At 37.5% G+C, this 22,561-nt stretch overlaps 3 protein-coding genes across 4 annotated transcripts; all 3 read right to left on the bottom strand.

Moving 5' to 3' along the window:
- Positions 1–3,908: 3,908 nt before the first annotated feature.
- On the bottom strand, positions 3,909–7,330 carry LOC105937779 (zinc finger protein OZF). 2 transcript variants are annotated; one of them, XM_036145440.1, is made up of 4 exons: positions 6,686–7,330; positions 6,408–6,501; positions 5,626–5,735; positions 3,909–5,157 (listed from the first exon to the last, which is right to left on the bottom strand). In XM_036145440.1, exons 1-4 carry the CDS (start codon positions 6,876–6,878, stop codon positions 4,175–4,177), a joined length of 1,380 nt encoding a protein of 459 aa, XP_036001333.1. In that variant the 5' UTR covers positions 6,879–7,330; the 3' UTR covers positions 3,909–4,174. The 2 variants fall into 2 exon arrangements, with proteins under 2 accessions (XP_036001333.1, XP_036001334.1); XM_036145441.1 differs by having other exon boundaries at positions 6,408–6,505; positions 6,686–6,853.
- A 2,408-nt stretch (positions 7,331–9,738) lies between these two features.
- On the bottom strand, positions 9,739–13,803 carry LOC105937752 (zinc finger protein OZF). The gene is made up of 2 exons (XM_036145438.1): positions 13,513–13,803; positions 9,739–11,406 (listed from the first exon to the last, which is right to left on the bottom strand). The coding sequence occupies exons 1-2, from the start codon at positions 13,529–13,531 to the stop codon at positions 9,908–9,910; spliced, it is 1,518 nt and encodes a 505-aa protein (XP_036001331.1). The 5' UTR covers positions 13,532–13,803; the 3' UTR covers positions 9,739–9,907.
- A 2,043-nt stretch (positions 13,804–15,846) lies between these two features.
- LOC105937777 (zinc finger protein 501) lies at positions 15,847–20,101 on the bottom strand. The gene is made up of 2 exons (XM_012879276.3): positions 19,714–20,101; positions 15,847–17,455 (listed from the first exon to the last, which is right to left on the bottom strand). Exons 1-2 carry the CDS (start codon positions 19,781–19,783, stop codon positions 16,308–16,310), a joined length of 1,218 nt encoding a protein of 405 aa, XP_012734730.2. The 5' UTR covers positions 19,784–20,101; the 3' UTR covers positions 15,847–16,307.
- Positions 20,102–22,561: the final 2,460 nt, after the last annotated feature.

The raw sequence follows: 22,561 nt of genomic DNA, 5'->3' as shown, positions 1-22,561 counted from the left end.
TAAATATTCAAAGTGACAATGAAATTGTCAAATAACTGAATGCTTATAAATGCTTATAAGATTATCAGCTCATTATGATTAAATATTTTTCATCATTCCTAAAAAATGTATAATAAAACATTTATTTCACATTAATATTTTTACACAATAATATACAATTATTGTTTAGTTTTTTTATATAATTCCATCAGCTTTTATTTAAATTTTTTTTTAAGTCATCCCCTTTTCATAATGATATTTTCCTGGAATTAAATAATAATGCCTCAATAATTATTTATTTTATTGTGAAAAATATTCATGTGAAATAAATGTTTTATTATTATGCAATTTTTAAAAAAGAAGAATAAACATTCATTAAACATCCAATAAATATCCATTCCTGGTGCTGACATCTTTATTTTCTGCAGACCACGTTTTTGTTCTGTCATTGTAAATAGTTTGTTTAGTAAGTCGTCAGGATTTTCTTCTCCTCGTAACTCTTCACTCTCCTTTTTTCCTCTTACCAAATATTATTTCAACTGTGAATAGCTATGAAAGTTTTAGCCAGCAGCTCTGACTTCTCCTCATCTCTCCCTGTTGTTATTTATCCATCATTTAAGACAGGCTACTCATATTCTTTTTATCCCATTCATCCCAAACTTTTCCAGTTTTCATCTCCCTTCCTACTGAGCAACAAACTTTCCTCCACTATTATTTCTTACCTCAGTTATTAAATATTCTAATGATTTTCCTTTCCCCAAAGCCCTATACTTCATTCCTTGTTCTATAAATATTTTAAATCTTCCTCCCCCCAATCTGTACGGATGCTATCATATCCTTCTGTAACAAGCTCTAATTCTGATTAAAGCCATGTTTCTATATGATTTCTGGTTTATTTTTTAAATCTTTAATAAATCCCTTAAACTCCTGACCATTTGCTATTAAGCTTCTTGCATTCCATTGTACAATAATCAGTTTGATTTACCACTTGGCGCTCCTGCTTTCCCATCTGCTTCAAGTCTTGTTATAAAATGCTCCAAAGATATATCTTTCTTGTCCAGAAATGTCTCAGCTCCCTTAAATATTATTTAAATTTTCTCTGTTTTATGTTTGACCTGATCAGTACAATTAATCACATAGTCCATGAATAAAATAAGTTTGTCAGTATCAACCCTTCCCTTTTGTGAACTCAGGTGTGATAAACCACAGTTATGGTCTGTTTTAACAAGGAGGGCAATCACTTTTTCACACAGGTCCATGTAGGTTTGAATTTGTTTTTCTCCCATAATAATAAAAGTCTTCATTTAAAACCTGAATTTTATGTCTATGTGTTGTGTTTGACTAATATTTAAATGCGTTTGATTTTCTGAAACTCTTAAGTGTGACAAACATGCAGGACAAATAAGAAATCAGATAGGGGAAACACCTTTTCATACTGTTGTATGACTGTAATGTGTGTTTTCTCTACACTACTGTGTATTTTGTTGGGGTTTCCCTTCTTGTAAAGCATTTTGTGTCAGCTGTCTGTGGAAATGTGCATTAGAAATAAGCTTTACCTACTTTACTTACATAGGTCCAGTATAAAAAAGATCTAAGGTGTAGAAATGGCCCTTACCAAAAAAATGTACAATACCAATATGGTTTCATGTTTTGTATAAGGATATGTGGCTATCTGTGATTTACCTGAATTTTTTGTGATTTGGTAAAAAAATATTCAGAATTTCTGACTCTGCAGGTGATGATAATCAGAGGTGTCAAAAGTATTCACATTAATCACTCAATTAGAAGTACAGATACTTTAAAAATACTTCTGTAGTAGTAGAAGTATCAACTCAAAACTGTTACTCAACTAAACGTATAAAATATAAAACTACTTCAATTATTAAAGTACAAGTATGAGTGAAAGTAAAATGAACTAGAAAAAGCTGTTCCTGCGTAACAGCGAGTGAGAATGCTAATCTGCAGAATGATTGAGCAGAAGATGCAGAAAACATTGAAATCAGATTTGAAGAATTTGAAAAAATTTGAAGGAATTTGAAAAATGTGAAGAATTTGAAGAATTTGAAAAATTTTAAGAAATTTTAAGAATTTTAAGATTAAGAACAATTAGAAGAATTGGAAGAATTTGAAGAATGTGAAGCATTTGAAGGAATTTGAAGCAATTTGCATTGATTTACAATTGGAGCAACCAAAAACGCACAAAAAGTGAAATATTTTTAAAAGTGTAAAAGTTAGCATAACCATGAGATATAGCAGTCATGCCAGAAACGAGCCGGACATTTTGATACCACAATTGTTGAAATTGGTTGGGAAAAAAAATCATTGTCTTAACAGGGATTCGAACCTGGCCCCTCAGAGTGAAAGGCAAATGTCTTAACCATTGTACTAAACAGTACACATACAAATATAGCCAACATCTGAAGCCTTCAAACAGTTTGGACTACCTGAACAGTCTGAACAACAAGGAAAAAGGGGAAATATTTGAAGTATTTGAAGAATATGAAGAATGTGAAGAATTTGAAGGAATTTGAAGGATTTGAAGGATTTAAAGGACTTAGAAGAAGTTGAAGGAATTTGCATTGATTTCAATGGGAGCAACCAAAAACGCACAAAAAAGTGAAATATTTTAAAAAGTATAAAAGTTAGCATAACCATGAGTCATAGCAGGCATGCCAGGAACGAGCTGAACGTTTTGACACCAAAATTGTTGAAATTGGTTAAAAAAATGTTTTTTTGTTCTAGTGGGGATTCGAACCTGGCCCCTCAGAGTGAAAGGCAAGCGTCTTAACCATTGTACTAAACAGTACACATACTAATATAGCCAACATCTGAAGCCTTCAAACAGTTTGGACTACCTGAACAGTTTGAACAACGAGAAATATTTGAAAAATTTGAAGAATTTGAAGTATTTGAAGAATTTGAAGAATTTGAAGTATTTGAAGAATTTGAAGAATGTGAAGAATTTGAAGGAATTTGAAGGATTTAAAGGAATTTGAAGAAGTTGAAGGAATTTGCATTGATTTCAATGGGAACAGCCAAAAAAACGCACAAAAAGTGAAATATTTTAAAAAGTGTAAAGGTTAGCATAACCATGAGTCATAGCAGGCATGCCAGGAACGAGCCGAACGTTTTGACACCAAAATTGTTGAAATTGGTTGAAGTATGTGGGAGTAGTTACACGCCGACGGAATAATAATAATAATAATAATAAAGAAAAACAGGAAAACAATAAGTGAGAATGCTGTATAGCATTCTCACTGATAATTAATCCTAGAATGCAATGTTCTTCTTCTTCTAAGTTTTGTTCTTAAGTTTGTTTTTTTGAGGCGTTTGGCGAACAACTTGGTGCAGTACTGCCTCCAACCACAATCAAAATCACTGTTCGGGTAGCGCTATTTATCTGAATATTTTTTAATCTTTTTATTGACAAGCCACCAAATGAGTTTGGAGAATTCCTAAACAATCAAAATGAGGATTCAGAAGAAAAGAAAACCAAACTTTGCACCAATCTCATGCTGTCCATCCATTCAAAAATCTTTTTTTAATTTGGCACCAGTTGACAAATGAAATCTTTAGGCACTTTACAAGGCAAGCAGGTCCTGTTCATATCCTGTTAAAAGGGTCCAAAAAAGTCCAGTCAAAACTTATTTTAAAGCAATCCAGTAAAATCAAGTCACATAATCATATTTATATCAAGTAGCATCAAATGTTTTGTTGCATTTCAGCAGCTTCTCTCCAGGTTGACTTCCAGGATCTTCCTTTGAAGTTTATAGAGGACATATCATGCAAAATCCACTTCTTACCCTTAAATGCATTTTGTTGTGTGCTAAGAATCTCAATGGATGCAGAAAAGTTTAAATTAGCCTGTCCAGGAGCTGTATAGACATCTTTTTAAGCTGTTCAGTTCTCTATAATGTTTAACAATCACAATGTGTGCTGTGAAAGTGCCTCCTTTAAAGACGCTGCACTAAAACGAGTTGCTCTTAGATCCACCTCAGAGCAGAGGTAGAAAGGGGAAGCATGGGAGTAAATTCACGAGGAATTCACACCAAAGTATTGCAGTTCCAGGTTATCGACCACAACTTGGTCGAAATGTAAAGACGAAGAACTGAAAAGCACACGTCCCCTGATCTGAGTCCTTTAAAAAGCTGTTTTACAGACAGAGCAGCTTCGACCAGTCCTCGCAGCTAAAAGGTTAATCACCTGAATGGATTTTTGCGTGGTTTGTGAACGTATTCTTCCACTTGAATGTCGCCTTGCAGACGGAGCAGCTGTAGGGTCTCTCCCCTGTGTGACTTCTCATGTGACAGGTCAGACTCACGCAGTGAGCAAAGTTCTTACCGCAGACCGAGCAGCTGTAAGGCTTCTCCCCGGTGTGGGTTTTTACGTGCGCCAGCAGAGCGTTCTTCCTCTTGAACGCCGCCGTGCAGACGGAGCAGCGGTGAGGTTTTTCCTCAGAGTGACATTTCATGTGGACGGTTAGATACGACCTGAAGCCAAAGCTGCGTCCGCAGAGAGGGCAGCAGAAAGGCTTCTCCCCGGTGTGGGTTCGCGTGTGCTCTATCAACGCGTTCTTACTTTTCAGAGCCGCGCCACAGGTGGAACATTTGAAAGGTCTTTCCCCCGTGTGGACCTTGGTGTGTTTTTGCAAGTTTCCTTTTGAAGAGAAGGTTTTGTTACAGATGGGGCAGCTGAAAGGAGTTTCTCCTGTGTGCGTTCTGTTGTGTCCTAGCAAACCTTGCCTGCTTCTGAATGTCTTACCACAGTCGGGGCAAATGTGTAACTTTTTACCGTTCTCGCGTTTTCTTTCACCAAAAGCGACTTCATTCTTTTTCTCAGAGTCTATGCCCGACTGAGCTTCACTTTCCTCCCAGTTTCCGTCGCTGACATCTGTCTCTGAAGAACAATTAGAGGTTCTGTCTTCATCATCTGACTTAAAACATTGATCGGTTTCTCTCCTCTCCTCAGTTTGACAGTGAAGAAGGTCTGGGAGCTGAGGTTTCTCTTCATCTTCTTCACTCTTTACAGATACAGGATCGAATATGAACTTCGTAATATCGGTGTCCTCCTGTTCCTCTTTAATCTGTGGGGGCTTTTGGTCCTCCTGGGCCAGCGTGGGACTCTGATTCTGCTCCTCTGCAGGAAGCTCCTCTTTGATCACCACCAGCTTCAGGACATCTGCACGAAACCCAAAGATTTACTAGTTATAGAAAAAGGTTTTGTGCCAAATGATAGCATGAAGGAAACAGGGAAGCTGACAATAAGAACAGAAACTGCAGTAAAACACAGAAATGCCGCTGGATTTAAAAACTTGCTCTAATGACTGGCGTAGACACAGAAAGAGATTCTAACCGCTGCTTTTTATCTGATCATCTGCTGTCAACAGAAGTAAAATGCTAGTTTACAGTATATATATATATATATATATATATATATATATATATATATATATATATATATATATATATATATATATATATATATATACACACACCACAAAATATTGTTTTGAAGTTTTGATTCCATATCACCATCTGTAATTTCATAATACTTTCCAGACCTGGAATTTTGTTTGTTATTTAATACATTTTCCAGGAATTTCACAACCATAGGATCCCTAACAAGCAGCTAGTTATATATTTGTACCCGGACATTGTTCCATGCTGGATTCGTCTTGATGTTCTGGAGTTTCACAAGAGTTGGCTTGATCTGGAGGCTCGTCTATATCGTCATCTCTCCTCTTTATCCTATAGCACCTACAAAAATAAAAACAAATGACAGAAGATAGAAAGATATTTTTATGTAGAGTTGCACTGCATTTATCTTTTCTACAGAGCATAACTTCCAAGCCAGCACCAAGGCATAATAAACCTTGTGGCAGTTGAAGAGAGGATAACAAACCCAATAGAGCAATATAGGGCTGGACGATATAGAAAAAAACATGTCGATAAAATAGAAATTGTATTGATCGATTTCGATAATTATCAACTAATTCAAAACATATTTTTTAAGTGCAGCCCTGGCCATTTTCTGCTGTTTCTTAGTGACCTATTTTTATATATATAAAACACACAAACACGGAATTCAAACTCTACCATTTGTTCAATCAACTTTTTACCAAAACTGGACGTTTTTAAAAAAGAAAAAAGAACATATGTTCTCTGAACTCTTGAAAGAAGCGGAACTTGGTGACTGTTCCCTACATCTTTGTTTGTGATTGGGAGGCTGTAATGACTGTAATATTAACCTACATGATAGGCTAGAATGCAAAAGGAAAGGAAAACTGTTCTATTTAACATTTTATTGACCATGTTTTCATCGATATACGACAATGGATCAATATATCTTGGTATTAAATTATCGTCCAGCCCTATAACAGTTTGTGAAAAAAAAAAAAAAAAAAGAAGTCTAAGGTTAATTATCCATACCTTTCCACATTTGCCCCACGACTCTGGCTGTTCTTAGTGTTCACAAACACAGAAGGCACGAAATCAGGACTTTGCCAGTCCAGTGACGCTTCCCCTGACAACAAAACACACACACACACACACACACAATAGTTTATTAGCCACTAACTAATGTTGTTTATCCAAAATTAACTGCATTATATCGTGAGCCCACCCTTTACAGACAACTTTCTGCAAAAAAAAAAAAAAAACAGGATTTCTAGTGGAATCAAATCGTTCATATAGACACGTAAGCCCACCTGATATGAAATGGGCACCACAGATGCGTGCATTTTTTATCACATCCTCGGTCCAATCCTCCCGGTTGATAGCCTGGAGCCACAGCCGCCTTCGGTTGCTCTGGAAGGGCCGATTGCCCCTCGGTATGCGGTAGAACTTGAACCCGTCCCGGGAATATCGGTTCGAACAGCCGTTTACGCAACAACCTGACATTTTGACGGCGGCGGAGGTTTTATGTCAGCATTAAATTTGGTCCTGTTCTGTTTCCTCCGATGGATCCGCCATGTCAGGCAGCGCTTCCGTTGCCACGCTGTGCGCGCAGCTTCTCGGTGACGTAAGCAGCGTCAGCAGAAACGTTTTCTCTCCTTAAAACTTCACCCATAAGCTGCTTGTTCTCCATCAAAGTTACCAGGTTGCTGTTTTCCTGTCTGCCTCCTGCTAACAGGCTAAGCTAACGCTTACAAGAGGAAATGCAGCGAAAAATAAAAATAACAAAAAAATAAAAATAAAAACACTATTCAGAAAACCTGCTGTAGCTTTAAAGAGACGCCATTATGCTCAGGGGACTGTCGCAACGAGATAATTTCATATACGTAAAAAAAGAAAAAAAAAACTTTGCTCGTGTAGCTTCTGTTGCTAGTGGAAAGTCACTTCCGGTAGTCGTATTGGCCTTCAGAATAAAAGCTCGTTATGAATCACACTTTAGCGTCCCAGTATGTACATTTACGTCATCATTGGCCCTTTATAACCAAAAACAGTACAGCCAGATGAAAGGAAACCAATTTTGTTTTTCGATAAACCTTCTTCCACCTTGAGAAAATTGTCTATTCCATCTCAGTTCTGCACACACTCACTTATCTTTCGACAGGATAAAGTAGCAAAGTCAGAAAAGGTTGGCAACTTGGGTCAAGACTCAGCAGTTAATTTACATCTTGAAGATGATGGCACTTTTGTCAGGGGAACTGTGAAAAGTTAACTAAATTGTTTTGTACGAAGCCTCCTAGGGGACATTGATTTTTTTCCCCGTGTTATTTCGCAAAAGTATTGCCTTCTCACTCAATATTTTTGCGTTCTCTCGCAATAACCACCTAATAGACGGTTCATGTGGCATATTGAATACTGGAAGTCTTTCTCCTACACTATAAATTTTTTAAAAGGTTTGTCCATGTATGTTAATATCTAGTTAGTGAGCTATCTGAAGTTTTATATAATTTATGTTGCACAGTCCCATCTCAACCTTACACAAACATGAACACGCCGTTGATAGATCGATTTTCAATCAGTTTTTTGCACCAAAGAATTAAGAATGTATAAACACGTTTTCACTGAGGCTCTTTAAGGGTATTTGCAACTTTAAATTGACATTAGTTATCACTGTGACTGTATTTGCTAAATAAAAATCCCCATGTTCCCTAGGGGCTTCTGTAGTTTTGTAATGTAAATATCTAAATACCCGCGATAGACTGACAACCTGTCCAGGGTGTGCCCCGCCTCTCGCCCATTGACAGCTGGAGATACGCAGGGATAAGCGTGTTAGAAGATGGATAGATGGATGAATATCTAAATATTTTTTTACATATATATTTGAAGGGCTTAGTTGAGTCTCAATGTTAAACTATGCTATCATCCCTTAAGCACACAAACAGACTTTGAGCTTTAAACACTAGAGAAGAAAATGTTCAAGAGGTATAAGTATTTCTTTAAAAGCCACTCTACACTGAGATTTGAAGAATAGAAATTACAGACAGTTTTTCATACCTTTGAAGTAAAGATCATAAACATCTTACATCTGGACTTAAGTGTGAAAATTAAGAGAAGACGAAAATGTTCTTCATATGTTTATTTTTTTGGAAAGTCTGGAAAAACACATTAAAAACATATTTAAGGTAACAAAAGATGTTGAAAGAATGTAAAATTTATGAAATTCATAAAGTATAATACTTTCTTTTAACAGTTAAAAACAGTTATACTGTACATGAAAGAAATAATTTAGACTTTAACCTAAAACCGATTAATAATTTCCAAACACCTCCGGCAGCATAACCATCGATTCTTTGCATTTCACTGCATTTTTGTGATTTAAATTTCACCACAAAACTATTTTTAACAAAGCCTCCATCTGTATCAACCACCTTTGCTCAGGCCAAATATGTACTAGTCTTGAAATGTTGTTAGATGGCCAACCAAATCCTTCGACAGGCTTCAAATGGCATGTGGGCAGGACTTGGTACACCCCCGTTCTGGTCAGACAGGTAGTTTTTTTCTTCAGATCAAAACATTAAATCCGAACTGTAAAATTTCAGATTATAACGTCCCTCCTGGAGGAATTTCTGAAGCACACGAGGGATTATTTACGATTTCTTTCCAAAAAAGCAGCTGAAATGCTATTTTCTCCCTATGAACCCGAGAAGTCAGGCATGTCTGTGGGAATAAAATGTTGTTTGATTCCAAAAAAAAGTAAAAAACAAAGCAACTGGACTTGTTTTTCGTAGTTGAAGACGTTTCGCTTCCTCTCCAGAAAGCTTTCTCAATTGAAAAAGTCTGGAGTAATGATGAGTACCAAGCTTTTATACTGCTGCCGAACAAAGGCCTTGTAATGGCTTAGATAACATGCAAATTCAACCGAAACTGGTCCACTCCTCTGTAACGAGGAGTCGTTAGGGTTGTTATTGACCTGGCTTAAAGGAGCGATGTTTTGATCACCTGAATGAGGGTGATAATTGAGGTGATGATTGGCCAAAATTAATTCTATACCTGTATTGTAAGTTTTTGAGAGTTGGAACCTAAGGCCTCCTCCTCTGTTTAAGGTTGGTTTTTCTTTTTTAACGTAGATGGCTTCCTTCACACCCCTTTCAAACCATCTGTCTTCTTTGTCCAAAATGTGAACATGTTAGTCCTCAAAAGAGTGTCCTTTGTCCTTAAGGTGTAGGTGGACAGCAGAGTCTTGTCCTGAGGAGGTAGCTCTCCTGTGTTGAGCTATGCGTCTGTGAAGAGGTTGTTTGGTTTCTCCAATATAAAGGTCAGAACATTCCTCACTGCACTGAACTGCATACACCACTCAGCTCATGTTAGGTTTGGGGGTTTTGTCCTTGGGATGCACCAGCCTCTGTCTGAGGGTCCTGTTTGGTTTGAAATGTATAAACCAAACAGGTTTGTACATTCCACTTTTTTTTTGGAATGACCATGACCTGGATGACTGAGGATCTTCACCAGCAATGTTGTTTGATCTTTGTCTCACAGATCTAGCAGCTCTGTCTGGTGTGGGTTCTCATGTGTCTCATTAAACGGAGTTTTCTGTTAAAAGTCGCCTCACAGACAGAGCAGCTAAACGGTTTCTCTCCTGTGTGACCTCTCATGTGAATAGTTAAGTTTGAGCTGTAGCGGAAGCTCTGCTCGCAGACAGAGCAGCTGAAAGGTTTCTCTCCAGTGTGGCTCCTCGCGTGTTTCGTTAAGTTGCTTTTACATTTAAAAGCTGCATCACAGACAGAACATCTGAAGGGTCTTTCCTCTGAGTGGACTTTTACATGTTTAATTAGATTAGTTTTCAAAGTAAAAGCTTTGTCACAGACAGAGCAGCTGAACGGTTTCTCTCCTGTGTGACCTCTCATGTGAACAATTAAATATGAGCTGTAGCTGAAGCTTTGGCCGCAGAGAGAGCAGCAGAAAGGTTTCTCTCCAGTGTGGCTCCTCGCGTGTTTCGTTAAGTTGCTTTTATATTTAAAGGCTGCATTACAGACAGAACATCTGAAGGGTCTCTCCTCTGAGTGAACCTTTACATGTTTAATTAAACTTGTCTTTAAAGTAAACGCTTTGTCACAGATGGAGCAGCGGTGTGGTTTCTCTCCACTGTGCGTTCTCATGTGCTCAGCTAAGGCGTATCTCCAGGCAAACGTTTTTAAACACACGGAGCAACTCAAAGCTCCGCTCCTTCCATGCGTTATCATATGTTGCACAAAAGCCTTTTTCCGTGTGAACGTTGCGTCACAGGCAGAGCAGCTGTAAGGCTTTTCTCCGGTGTGAGTTCTTATGTGCTCTGTTAAGGTGAACTTGTTTTTAAAAGTTGCCTCACAGAAGGAACAGCTGTGAGGTTTTTTCCCTGTGTGGCCTCCCATGTGGACGGTTAGATGTGACCTGGATTTGAAGCTCTGGCCACAGACAGAGCAGCTGAAAGGTGTTTCTCCACTGTGCATCCTCATGTGTTGGACTAAAGAATGTTTCCAGGGAAACGCTGCGTTACAGACGGAGCAGGTGAAAGGTCTTTCTCCTGTGTGGACCCTGCTGTGTCGCGACAGGTCACAACGTTTGGTGAACGTTTTACTGCACTCGCTGCAGCTGTGCAGCTTGTCTCTCTCACCCCTCGTGTCAGCTGAAGGACATTTCCTTCTCACTGAGTCTAAACGGGACTGAGCTTCACTGTTCTCCTCCCAGTTCCCATCGCTGACGTCCGTCTCAGAATCTGAAGTTTTGTTTCCATGATCTGAACTTTGGTGCGGATCTGGTTCTTGTCCAGCAGAATCCCTGTCCTCCTCAGTCTGACCCTGACGAAGCTTTGAGAAATCGGGTTTCTCTTCATCATCTTCATGCTTCACAGGGACAGAACTGAATGTAAATTCTGTAATTTCAGTCTCTTGCTGTTCATCTTTAATCTGCGGGGGCTTCTGGTCCTCCTGGTCCAGTCTGGGACAGCAGCTCTGCTCCTCAGCAGGAAGCTCCTCTTTGATCCCCAACAGCTGCTGGATGTCTGCAGGAAACCCAACCAGACATATAGCATAAAAAAGATGGTTTAATATCGAACATCATACAATTAAGAAGCACTTGCCCCCTTAAAGATCTCTGTTTTTGCTTGTTCTGTTACCATGAAATCTTTTAAATCAAAGAACATTTTAATATTAGCTTAAGACAAGCCTAGTAAATACAACATTCAGTTTTGAAATTATGATTTCATTCATTAAATGACAGAAGCTCTCCAAACCAAGCTGTGGACCCTGCTGGAGGTTTTCCTGGTCCCTCCCTGTTAAAAGGGAGTTTTCCTCTCCACTGTCGCTTCATGCTTGCTCAGTATGAGGGATTGCTGCAAAGCCATGAACAATGCAGACGACTGTCCACTGTGGCTCTACGCTCTTTCAGGAGGAGTGAATGCTGCTTGGAGAGACTTGATGCAATCTACTGGATTTCCTTAGAGAGGAAACTTTTTGAACAACCTCTATGATTTGATTGAATTTGACTTTGTAAAGTGGTTTGAGATGACATGTGTTGTGAATTGGTGCTAAATCAATAAAATTGACTTTTCAGCAGCCCAACCAACACCCCATTATTGCCAGACCTGTAGATTCAACATTTTACTTATACAAAACTTGTCTCACAACATGTAGTAGACTACAATGTTTCAAGTGCAAACACACAATGTCCTGATCTAAATAAATTCAAGAACAGACTAAAAACAAACTTGCTGACACCTATCAGCTTAGAAAGAGTCAAAGCCATTTCTAAAGCTTTGGCACTCCGGTTAACCACATTGACAGTAATTATCCACACATGGAGAAAACACAGAACAGTAATGAACCTTCATTGAATTTGCTTTTTTATGGCCTAATGACATAAACAGTACATTTTGTGTGAGTGTACTCTATGAGTTTTAAAAAAATAAATTGTGCACTGTATTCTGTTGCTTATGTTTTCACCTTTTAAAATGACTGACCGCCCCATCACAATAATGCAGATTAATAAAGTAGGACGGTAAATTACAGTCAGTGAGTTTCTAGCTGCAGTCTATGCTCTAGACGCTCATTCTGTGATTACACAACTGACTGCACTGCCTTATCAAAAAAGTTCTCCGTTTCCTTTTTTAAGAATTTCAAGTGATGAGGAAAACATACACAGAATATAATTTTTGGGCTCCCTTTTAAATTATTGTAAACAACACAGCCAGAGCTTATTGTAGACGTTTTGGACTTACAAAACGATGATTGATTTACCTGAAGGTGATAATGAACCTAATAGTCTTTTAGCAAATATCCTAGGTAACTATACAATAAAACTATCTAGTTATTATACAGGCTTAATCAGCCTGGACACAGTCAATAATTTGTGGCTTAATTTCAGGATTTGGCTGAAAATGTTCAATCTAAAAAGCCAAATATCTTTTTATTTCCAGGAAAAATATTTACTCAGTGTTTTTAATAAGGAAACAAAAAGTTCTACAATCAATATTGTACCATTTTAGAATAATACAGGAAGTGTTACTGATTGTTAAACATTTCAAGGATGTATCTAAAACCTAATTTAGAAATTAAAATTAAAATGTTGTAACATTTTGCAGCATTAGTATGAACTAAAGGATAAGAATTTGATTTGTGAATATAAACTTTTAAAACACTGTCTTGTTTGTTGTTATTGCACCCTAACATACAATAAAGACATTTCAGCATTACCTTGTGATACTTATTTGTTTATTTCAGTTTACTTGTTTAGATTTTTAATCACAAATTTCTGTTGACTTTTCAAATGAAGACAAAACTCCATTTTCTATGAACTAGCTTTCATTTTTTTAAATGACATCATAAAAGTAACACAGTTATTAGTAACAGAGAACCATGTATGCACAACTTGGTGAAATGTTTGTGTTCTAAGTTACATAAATTTGTATTTGATTTATTGATGCACCCTTCCCCAGTTCAAAAATGAATTGCCAATGTTAAAAACTGTGATAACCATTTCACATTTAAAATTGTTTTTTTCGGCTTCAGGCTTGTATTATAATTGATTTTGTAGAAGGTAAAAAAATCTGTAGCAGACTGAATTATAATTTGTAATAAACATTGGTGGGGCTATAAGTGAGCATAATTACCATTAAACTGGGAATCCATCTTCGCCGTGTGGATCAGTTCATCTACCTGTGATAGATTTGATCTGAATCACAGCATCGATCTCCATCAGTGTCTCGCTGAGCTCCTCGGTGCTGTCAGCATCCAGCTACCATGCTAAGCTAACAAAGTCCCTTCAGATTCAGCAGAACAGATCAAATACGGGAGAAAAACTCGATGTCCACGAAGACACGTTTGCAAAAGGTCAACTTGACATCTATATTCTGCACACAAAGAAGAAGGAAACAAACTAACATAGCTTCTGCTTCAAGAAGACAACCACTTCCGGTTAGTGATCGGGTTCTTCTTCTTCTTGTTGTTGTTTAAAGGCAGATAGCAACCATGATTTTCAGGTGTATACCGCCACCTACCATATCGGAAAGTATGTATCATGAATCATTTCCAATGTGATGTATAATCTATCTATCTATCTATCTATCTATCTATCTATCTATCTATCTATCTATCTATCTATCTATCTATCTATCTATATATATATATATATATATATATATATATATATATATATATAGCTATATATAGCTATATCTATATATATATCGATATAGCTTTATAAGTATACATATAACTTAAATCTTATAATATATTCCTATACTTGTAAGATACTGTATAACAGCTTTCTGTGTTTCCTTTATTCCCTCTCCTGTTGTTCCTATTAAGCCTTTAAGATTCCATTCCTTCCTATGTTTTTTTCTTTTGTTTTAATCTTATCCTTTCTTCATCATATTTCCTACAATACAGTAATATATGTTCTACGCGTTTTGTTATTTTACATTCTAAACATTCATGTTTTACTTTTTTTCCTAATACAAAAATGTTTTGTTTAACCCAGTATGATCAAATCTTAGCCTAGACAAAATAGTCTTATATTCATATTATTTCCTTCCATTTTTATCCATGTTCCACTTATCCTTCCATTTTTTCTTTATTTCTTTTTTAATTTTTGTCTGACTTTCTGCTTTCCCATAAGGTATACTTAAAATATCATTTGTTCAAATATTCTTTTAATTTTTTGCTATTTTGTCTGCTCCCCTCCTTTCCATTTATTCCTACATGGGCAACCACCCAGCAACATTTCACATTTATGTAGTTTTTGTAATCTGAATAAGCTTTGATGAATATCTAATAATAAATCTTCTCTTAAAGATAATTGATAGTCAGACAAAAGAATGTACATTGTATTAGTTTCATATTTATTTACCAAGGTAATATTTACATTGAAATCAGCACTAGCTTCATTAAGATGGTGTTAATTTTTTTCTAGGAGCTTACAAGACAGTTCAACCACATTTTAGATGCTGACTCTTGTCATAAAAGGAATCCTATGACACCACATAATCAGGGAAATATGTTAAATTACATTTGCCTCAGAAAGCGCAAATAGCAGCTGGTAGTGGGGTAACCCCGAGTAAAAACCGTTCCAGTTAACACTGTCGGAGAAGTCTGTTGCAACGGGCTTAGGAGGTTTTATAACATGGTAACTTGGCTAGTGCTCTACTACCACACTCTACCTCTGTAAAGGAGAAAAACAAGGGAAAAGTTTTACAAGCGAGCATGATGTGTTATTGGTTTATCCCTAAACATACATGAGGTCATTATGAGGAAGCCAAATGACCTTGCTCTTTGAAAACCAATTTTAATTTGTATTTTGTAGGAAGGAAGAAGCTGATAAACGTGTGATGCCTCATTGCATCAGTGAATGAGAAGATCCTCTGTTCCTGCAGAGGTCAGAAAGTTTAAAACATGTACAAAATGATGCTCAACATAATAGCAGGGTCTGTTACATAGTGATTAAAACTAAAAACTATAATAGCTTTTCTTTCCACACACAGAAAACAATTGGGAAAACTGCACATTCTATTGTAAACAAAAACACTAAGAAAACTTTTCTTAAACTCCTCACTCAACGCAGAGTGTGAAAGAAGTAAGCCTGCAGAGTCTCCATTTTTATTCACAACACATTTATTGTAAAAACCTGTAAAATTTTTCAAGATTTACCTTTCCTGTGAACTACCGAGCAAATATTTAGTTAGATACCTGCTCTATCTGCCGACTGGTTTCAGTCGGTTGTCCATAGAGCTGAACAACTTCTAAGCTTTTCTTAACACTATCCTTGGCGGTCTAGAACCAAAATGCTTCTCGCTTACTGGTGTGTTTGAGGGTTGAAGGCTCCATCCGAACACCCTTAATAACATCTCCTAGCTCCTGTTCCGTTACCTTTCATGAGGTCAACAGTAAGAACTCTATCATGGGGAGGAAAGGAGCTTCAGACTGCTGTGCCGAATTCGGACAGCCTTTAACTTCGACGTCGTTACATGACGGAAACGCACATGGATGATACGTGTCAAATTTGGGCCTACAGCCTTCTGAAAATGAACTACAAAGTGCGCGCTCTTGTCAGCTGTGCTGATATGGCATGTCATGCAAAGGATTGTGGGATACCTTAAGGATCAATAGCACGGGTAAAGCAAATCCTAAGGTTCCTAGGCTAAACTAGCCATTAGAGGAGGCTTACAGGCTCCTTCTCCTACCTCCTTCCTTACTGACTGCACTATTCGGACAGCACTGATCATGGCGACCGCTGACGCACTCCCACTTTGGCTAAAGAGTCCGTACTCAAGAAGGGTTTTCGGACCCATAGTCGTTGAAACATCCATTTTAAAAGGGCCCTACGTCTGAGGTACAGGGAAACAAGACTTCTGCAAGTATTTTTATGTACTGAAACTGGTCCAGGCGGCTGCAAACACACACTGATGTCTCAAGGGCTCGGTAATTGATCTGCATGTGTTTTTGAGTGTCTCACAAATGTTGGTTTCCATTTGAAAGTTGCCTTGCAGACAGAGCAGCTGTACGGCTTCTCTCCCGTGTGACTCCTCATGTGAATGGTTAGATACGACTTGGAGCTGAGGCTTTGGCCGCAGATCCAGCAGCTGCAAGCCTTCTCTCCGGTGTGGATTCTCGCGTGTTCCGACAGCGTTCCTTTTTTCTTGAAGGCGGCATCGCAGACGGAACATTTGAACGGTCTGTTCTCTGCGTGGACCTTTGTGTGTCCCAACAAGGTTATTTTGGAAGTGAAGGCCCTGCGGCAGATGGAGCAGCTGAACGGTTTCTCTTTGGTGTGACGTTTCATGTGTCGCGTCACACTTTCCTTCCTCCTGAACTTTTGTTCACAAACGGAGCAGCTGAAGGGCTTGTTCTCACTGTGACATATCATGTGGCGAATTACGCTTTCCTTTCTGCTGAAGGTTTGCCCACAGACAGAGCAGCTGAAAGGTTTTTCGTCGCTGTGACGGCTCATGTGATAAGTCAACGTTTCTTTCTTCCTGAACGTCTGGCCGCAAACGGAGCAACTGAAGGGTTTTTCTCCACTGTGCGTCCTCATGTGCTGCACTAAGATGTGTTTCCACGTAAAAGAGGCTTTACAGACGGAGCAGCTGTACGGTTTTTCTCCCGTATGGATTCTTCTGTGTCGCAGCAGATCCCACTTTAGTTTAAATGTTTTCCCACATTCACTGCAGCTGTGTAACTTCTTACTCTCTTCGCATACTTTATCAGCGACAGGATCTTTATTAATCCTTACAGAGTCTGAACATGACGGAGCTTCAATGCTGCCCTCCCAGTTTCCATCGCTGACGTCTGTCTCAAAAGAATCTTCTTCATGGTCTGATCCTGGACCTGCAGAGTCTCGGTTGCCCTCAGGCTGGCTGTGAAGCTCTGAGGGCTGAGGTTTCTCTTCCTCGTCCTCACTCTTCACACAGACAGGATCGAAAACAAACTCTGTAATCTCAGAGTCCTCCTGTTCCTCTTTAATCTGTGGGGGCTTCCGGTCCTCCTGGTCCAGCCCGTTACACCAGTACTGCTCCTCATCCGGAACCTCGTCTTTAAACACCAGCAGCTTCTGGACATCTGCAGGAAACAGAAACAAGGACTAGTGAAACGAAAGCACTTCTCATCCAGAATGTTACATAAATCAAATCAATGGGGGAGGGATGGCCTAGGGGTTAGGGAGCTGGGCGATGGCATCTTAGAGAGGCTGCAAAGAGCTCCGGTTCAAAACTTGGTCTGTCACTATGGGTACCTGAGCAAGACCCTAGCACAATGCTCCCTATGGGATTAAAGCAGAGAAAAATGTATCCTCTTTGGGACTATAAAGGGAAATATTTAAATCAACAAATGACCAGAATTTTAATTAACCCCAACTCTCAGAGTATAAAAACTACAGTAAAACATCAATCGGCCTGTAAACTAAAAGTCAAATCCAGATTACAACAAACTTTATGGCCACAGCAATAAACAAAACTTTTGTGAGCTCCAAACTAAAGCAAAGGGAACTTGGTCTTAGACTGAGATGGAAGGACGACCGCAGCACGCTAATAGAAAATACAGAACATCTGTGAATGTTTCAGAAGATATGTGTGGGCTGTCCTTGGACATTCAAACACAAAAATCCAACACACAAGGCTAAATGTAGCAGGCTACAGCGCGAAAAGGTAAAGTTCTGGCGTGGCCATCGGTCTCTTACACAGGAAACCAAGAATTTATACAAACTGAAGTTTTTTCCTCCTCCAAAGAACAACATGGAGCTTTTACCATCTGAGGGAAAAAGTCGCTCCTCCAAAACTACCAGAAATTACTTCCAGCTGTAACTGATGTTGGAGAGGCCAATATATAATAATGGCAACTAAGTTATGTAAACTTTTTATCAGGGTCACCTAGGGGTGGACAATAATTCAATATAAATATATATCGCAATATAATTTAACAGTGATATGACTTTCACAATATTTCAATATACATTACAGTCTATAGACTGTATATAGACAGTGACAAATGTTGTAATAATATATGATTACAGCATTTGTCACTGACTGACGTTCTGAGATTTATGTAGTTTTATGCATTTTTTTAAAGCAAATATTATAAAATGTTATATTGGAGAAGTTTTATAAACATTGCAAAATAATTCAGACATATGTTGTGGGCATTCTTCTTTCTGAAACTCCTATTTTATTCATATCAATATCATAATTATATTTTATTGACTGAAATTAAGAAATATATTGTGATAGAAGTTTTGGCCATATCCTCCAGCCCTAGGGTCATCTGGATAGTTCCTGTTTTCATTACGAATTAAAACAGCAAACATAGCTGGTGTAATTGAATAAACTGATTTTGTATTATTGTCAATGTCCCCCCTCTCCCCCAATATATGACCAAAAAACAAAAACTGAATAAACTTAGAAGCACCTATGAACTTCATGCACTCTGCCTTGCCTTTGTACTTATCAATGAACAGCTTAGAGCAGGCATGTCCAAAGTGCAGCCCTTGTACATAGTTTGCCCCACCAGCACAAGTGGCTCGTGAAGATGGAAACTTTTTCCTTTTAATTAGGGCAAAATTATTAGACAAGTTAAAATCTTACAATCAAAATGTTAGGTACAACGTGAAGCATTCGTCTTTTATGGACCACATTTTTACATTCTCTTTAATTTCATCCAACGACGTTTACTCATATGCAGACTATGGTGCATTAAAATATGCTTAAAATATATTTATCAAAAGTTTTTTCATTGAAATACTGCCCCAAGTCCTGTTCTTATATTGCTAGACCAATAATAAAATTTCCAAGCTGGATGACCATCTTTTATTAAGGCATAAAACCCTCAGATCTACAATGATTTACAAAACCACTTCCTTTAGAAAATCCAACTAATTAGTTTATTTAAAATGATCACATTTTTATAAAGCAGGTATTTTTGTTTATTTTTTACAATATAACAATTTTTTGGTTTTTTTTATTCATGTTTTGGCCCTCGGGTACTTTTGATTCGAGACTTTTCAGCCCATGTGCTGAAAAGTCTGAACACCTCTGGCTTAGAGGATGACAGTGTTTTATTAATATTGTGGTAGAGTTGTATGGGTTGTTTTGTCATTTGCAAACATAAATGCTCTCATTGACCGTTCTGTTTTTTGACTTGGACAAGTGCGGAGTAGCCTTTATCTGACCAATAGTATTAATATCTCAAGATTGTTCTCTACACCTGCTTCAGATCGGTTATTGCAGCCATAGCAAGCTCTTTCCACTTCCGTTTAGAGGTTTTTAAGTTTCTTTGTTGCACCTTGGATGTTATACATTTACAGAGTTGAAGAAGAGCTAAATTACCAGGAGACTGGGAGTCCATCTGCTCACTGTGTGTTGGTTCCTCCATTTCTGTTAGCTGTCTTTCATCCATTGCTGTGAACCTCTGAGGTTTTCAAACAACCTCTCCTTAATTAAACTCCATGCGAAATACAATCCGTTCGCCATCAGTCTCTCTTATTCGATCTTTTCCTGGATAACTGTCTGCTTCCAGCTAAAGGGGCTAAGCTAACGATCTGAGCGCAGTTTTCAGGAGAACATTAAACAGACAAATGGCAAAGGCGGTTAATTTTGGATGTGAGGCAACAGAAAATCAATTTCTTAACTAGGAAATTAACCCATTTTGTCGGGAGTAAATAAAAACGTTGCTCGCGAAGCTTCTGCTGCTAGGAGACAACTACTTCCGTTAATCTTCTTCTTCGTCTGTTACATTTTTGGTGGTTTGCACATTACCGCCACAAGCTGGTGTGGAGTGTGGACTGGAACGATGCTCAAAAATAAAAAGAGGAGAAAAATCCTCCAGTTGTATTAAAAACACGAAAAGAGCGGGTTTGTTTTAAGTTAATCTATCAAAGCTTGACTTATCAAAGCGGATTTAACCTTATTTTCATTTTAGAAAGACTGTTAACTGAATTCTTTAACTTCTTCGTTTCTGGCAGTACAACAAAACATGTTATATAGTTTCATCTTCACCGCAATAATTACATTTAGCTGTATTGTGTTTTTGAAGTACTATTTATTCCTGTATGTCCAAATCAGAGACATGATAGTACCATCTTTTCCCTTCTCCTTCCAGCACTCCTATTTGCCTTTTCATTTTTCTACATATTTTTTTTGCCATCTTTCCCTCATTCTCTTCTTTATGATGTCTTTTTTCTTCTGTTTCACTGTGCCTTTATATCTATTTCAATCCTAAATGTGTTTAGCTTTCTTTGCAAAATTTATCTGCGTTTTAATTTCCTCTAAAGCCAATTTGAGTTCATATCCATGCAAATCACATCATTTTAATTCTAAACATTGTTTGTTTTATTTCTATCAACATTTCTGGTCTGCTTTCTGAGCATCTGATATTGATACAAAGTAATGACGAACTAGAATCTGAATAAACTACTGATCTTATTGGCTGATTATCTTCAATCCACTGACTAGCTAATAGTATTAATTTCTCCCGTGCATACTGATAAATTATTACGTGTGGTCTGACAACATAGACCACAACTGCATAAAGTGAAAAGGAGGAATTTAAAAGTATACACCCTCTTTAATATTCTTATGGCCTTACAATTTGGACGTATCTTCTTGCATCCTAAGGAGCTGGTTTGTCTGATTTTTGGGTGTATTTTCAGCTGTTCTGAATTGATCATAAGACTGACAAAAACAAGCAAGTGGTTTCAGTTTCAGCATGAAACCACAGTTTAGACTAAACCCAGTCATATTTATTTGTCCATCAACCTCTAGCAAACGTTTATTTTTTATTCGGAATGATATGTGATCACAACTACATCAATCAATCAATCAAAATAAATAAATAAATCATTGCGGCGCCTGAAGTTTTATTTTGAAGGCCCTCCCCCGGAAGTAGTTTTTTTTTTTTTTTGCAGTTCCGTATTTGCAAACGGGGGTTTGTTAAACTCGTTAGGAGTCAAGTTTGGCAGATTTAGGAATTTATAAAGAATGGATCCACATCAGGAAAGACCGTCAGTTCGGTCGGCAAACACAGGTTGTTTCCTGTTATTCTCTTAATTTCATATTTTATTAGTTAGTTCTGAAGATTTTATTTTTACAGTCGATGCTAAGATAACGTTAGCTACGCTCTGCACAGCACACAGCCTGTATGCTGATACAATTTTAATAGTGCTTATTAATTTACATTTAAACAATTTTAAGGTTAATTTGCTGTATTTGATGCATGTTGTTTAATGTAGGGATATTATTCTAAAATAGCTTTGGCCTTGAGGAAATCTGAACATATTCTTTCCTTTATTAAACAATATAAGAATTAGAATAGGTTTTATTTGCTAGGCATGTGTACACATACTAGGAATTTGACTCTGGATTGTGCACAACGCTCATGATGTGCTTAACAATAATGCAGTAATAAAATCAAAACAGGCTACAGTATATATAATACGTTCAAAGTACACAGATGGAGATGGTGGTGCAATGATCAGGAGTAAATAATAATAATAATGACAATAACAATAATTATTATTATTACGTTGGAATTGGTAATAATGTACAGGAGCAAACATATATAAACACAGATGTAAACAGTGTGATGAATGCATAGAACGTTGGCATAAAAAAGTATTATATGCGCCATTATGTGGGTTTGGTATACAGTATTTTATACAGTATCTATTTGAGTGAGTAGGGATGTGTTGTCCAATAACCACAACAGAAAACTTGTATTTACATCGTCGTCGCTTCTGAAACATACAGCCTCAGTCTGCTGAGTTGTTTGCACAATGTGTTATTAACAATTTGCATGACTGTTATGGATGTTGAATAAATTTGAGGAAAAGCTATGAGTAGTGATGCTCATTAACTGGTGTAAAACAGTTTTTGCTTGAGTTTTAACCTTGAATCTCTTTTGCATTCTGCTATTTCTAAACATACTACTTCTTTTGTCAGACAAGTACATGTCTTTGTTTTTTGTTTTTCTTCTTTTAGAAAGATGAAAAACTATAAACTATGTCTCGGTGAGGCTAAGATTCCTTGAGGGAACTGTTCCCTGTGACTTTTGCACATTGTAACTTAAACAGATGAAAAATATCAATAACAACTCTCCTTAATTATTGATATCGGTTAATTTTTGGGCTTATAACAACAGCGTATGTGAGTAAGCTGCTGCACCACCACGCATCTCTTT

Source organism: Fundulus heteroclitus, chromosome 13 (genome assembly GCF_011125445.2).
Source record: "Fundulus heteroclitus isolate FHET01 chromosome 13, MU-UCD_Fhet_4.1, whole genome shotgun sequence".
Taxonomy (NCBI): domain Eukaryota; kingdom Metazoa; phylum Chordata; class Actinopteri; order Cyprinodontiformes; family Fundulidae; genus Fundulus; species Fundulus heteroclitus.
This window is presented reverse-complemented; position numbering and strand designations above follow the sequence as displayed.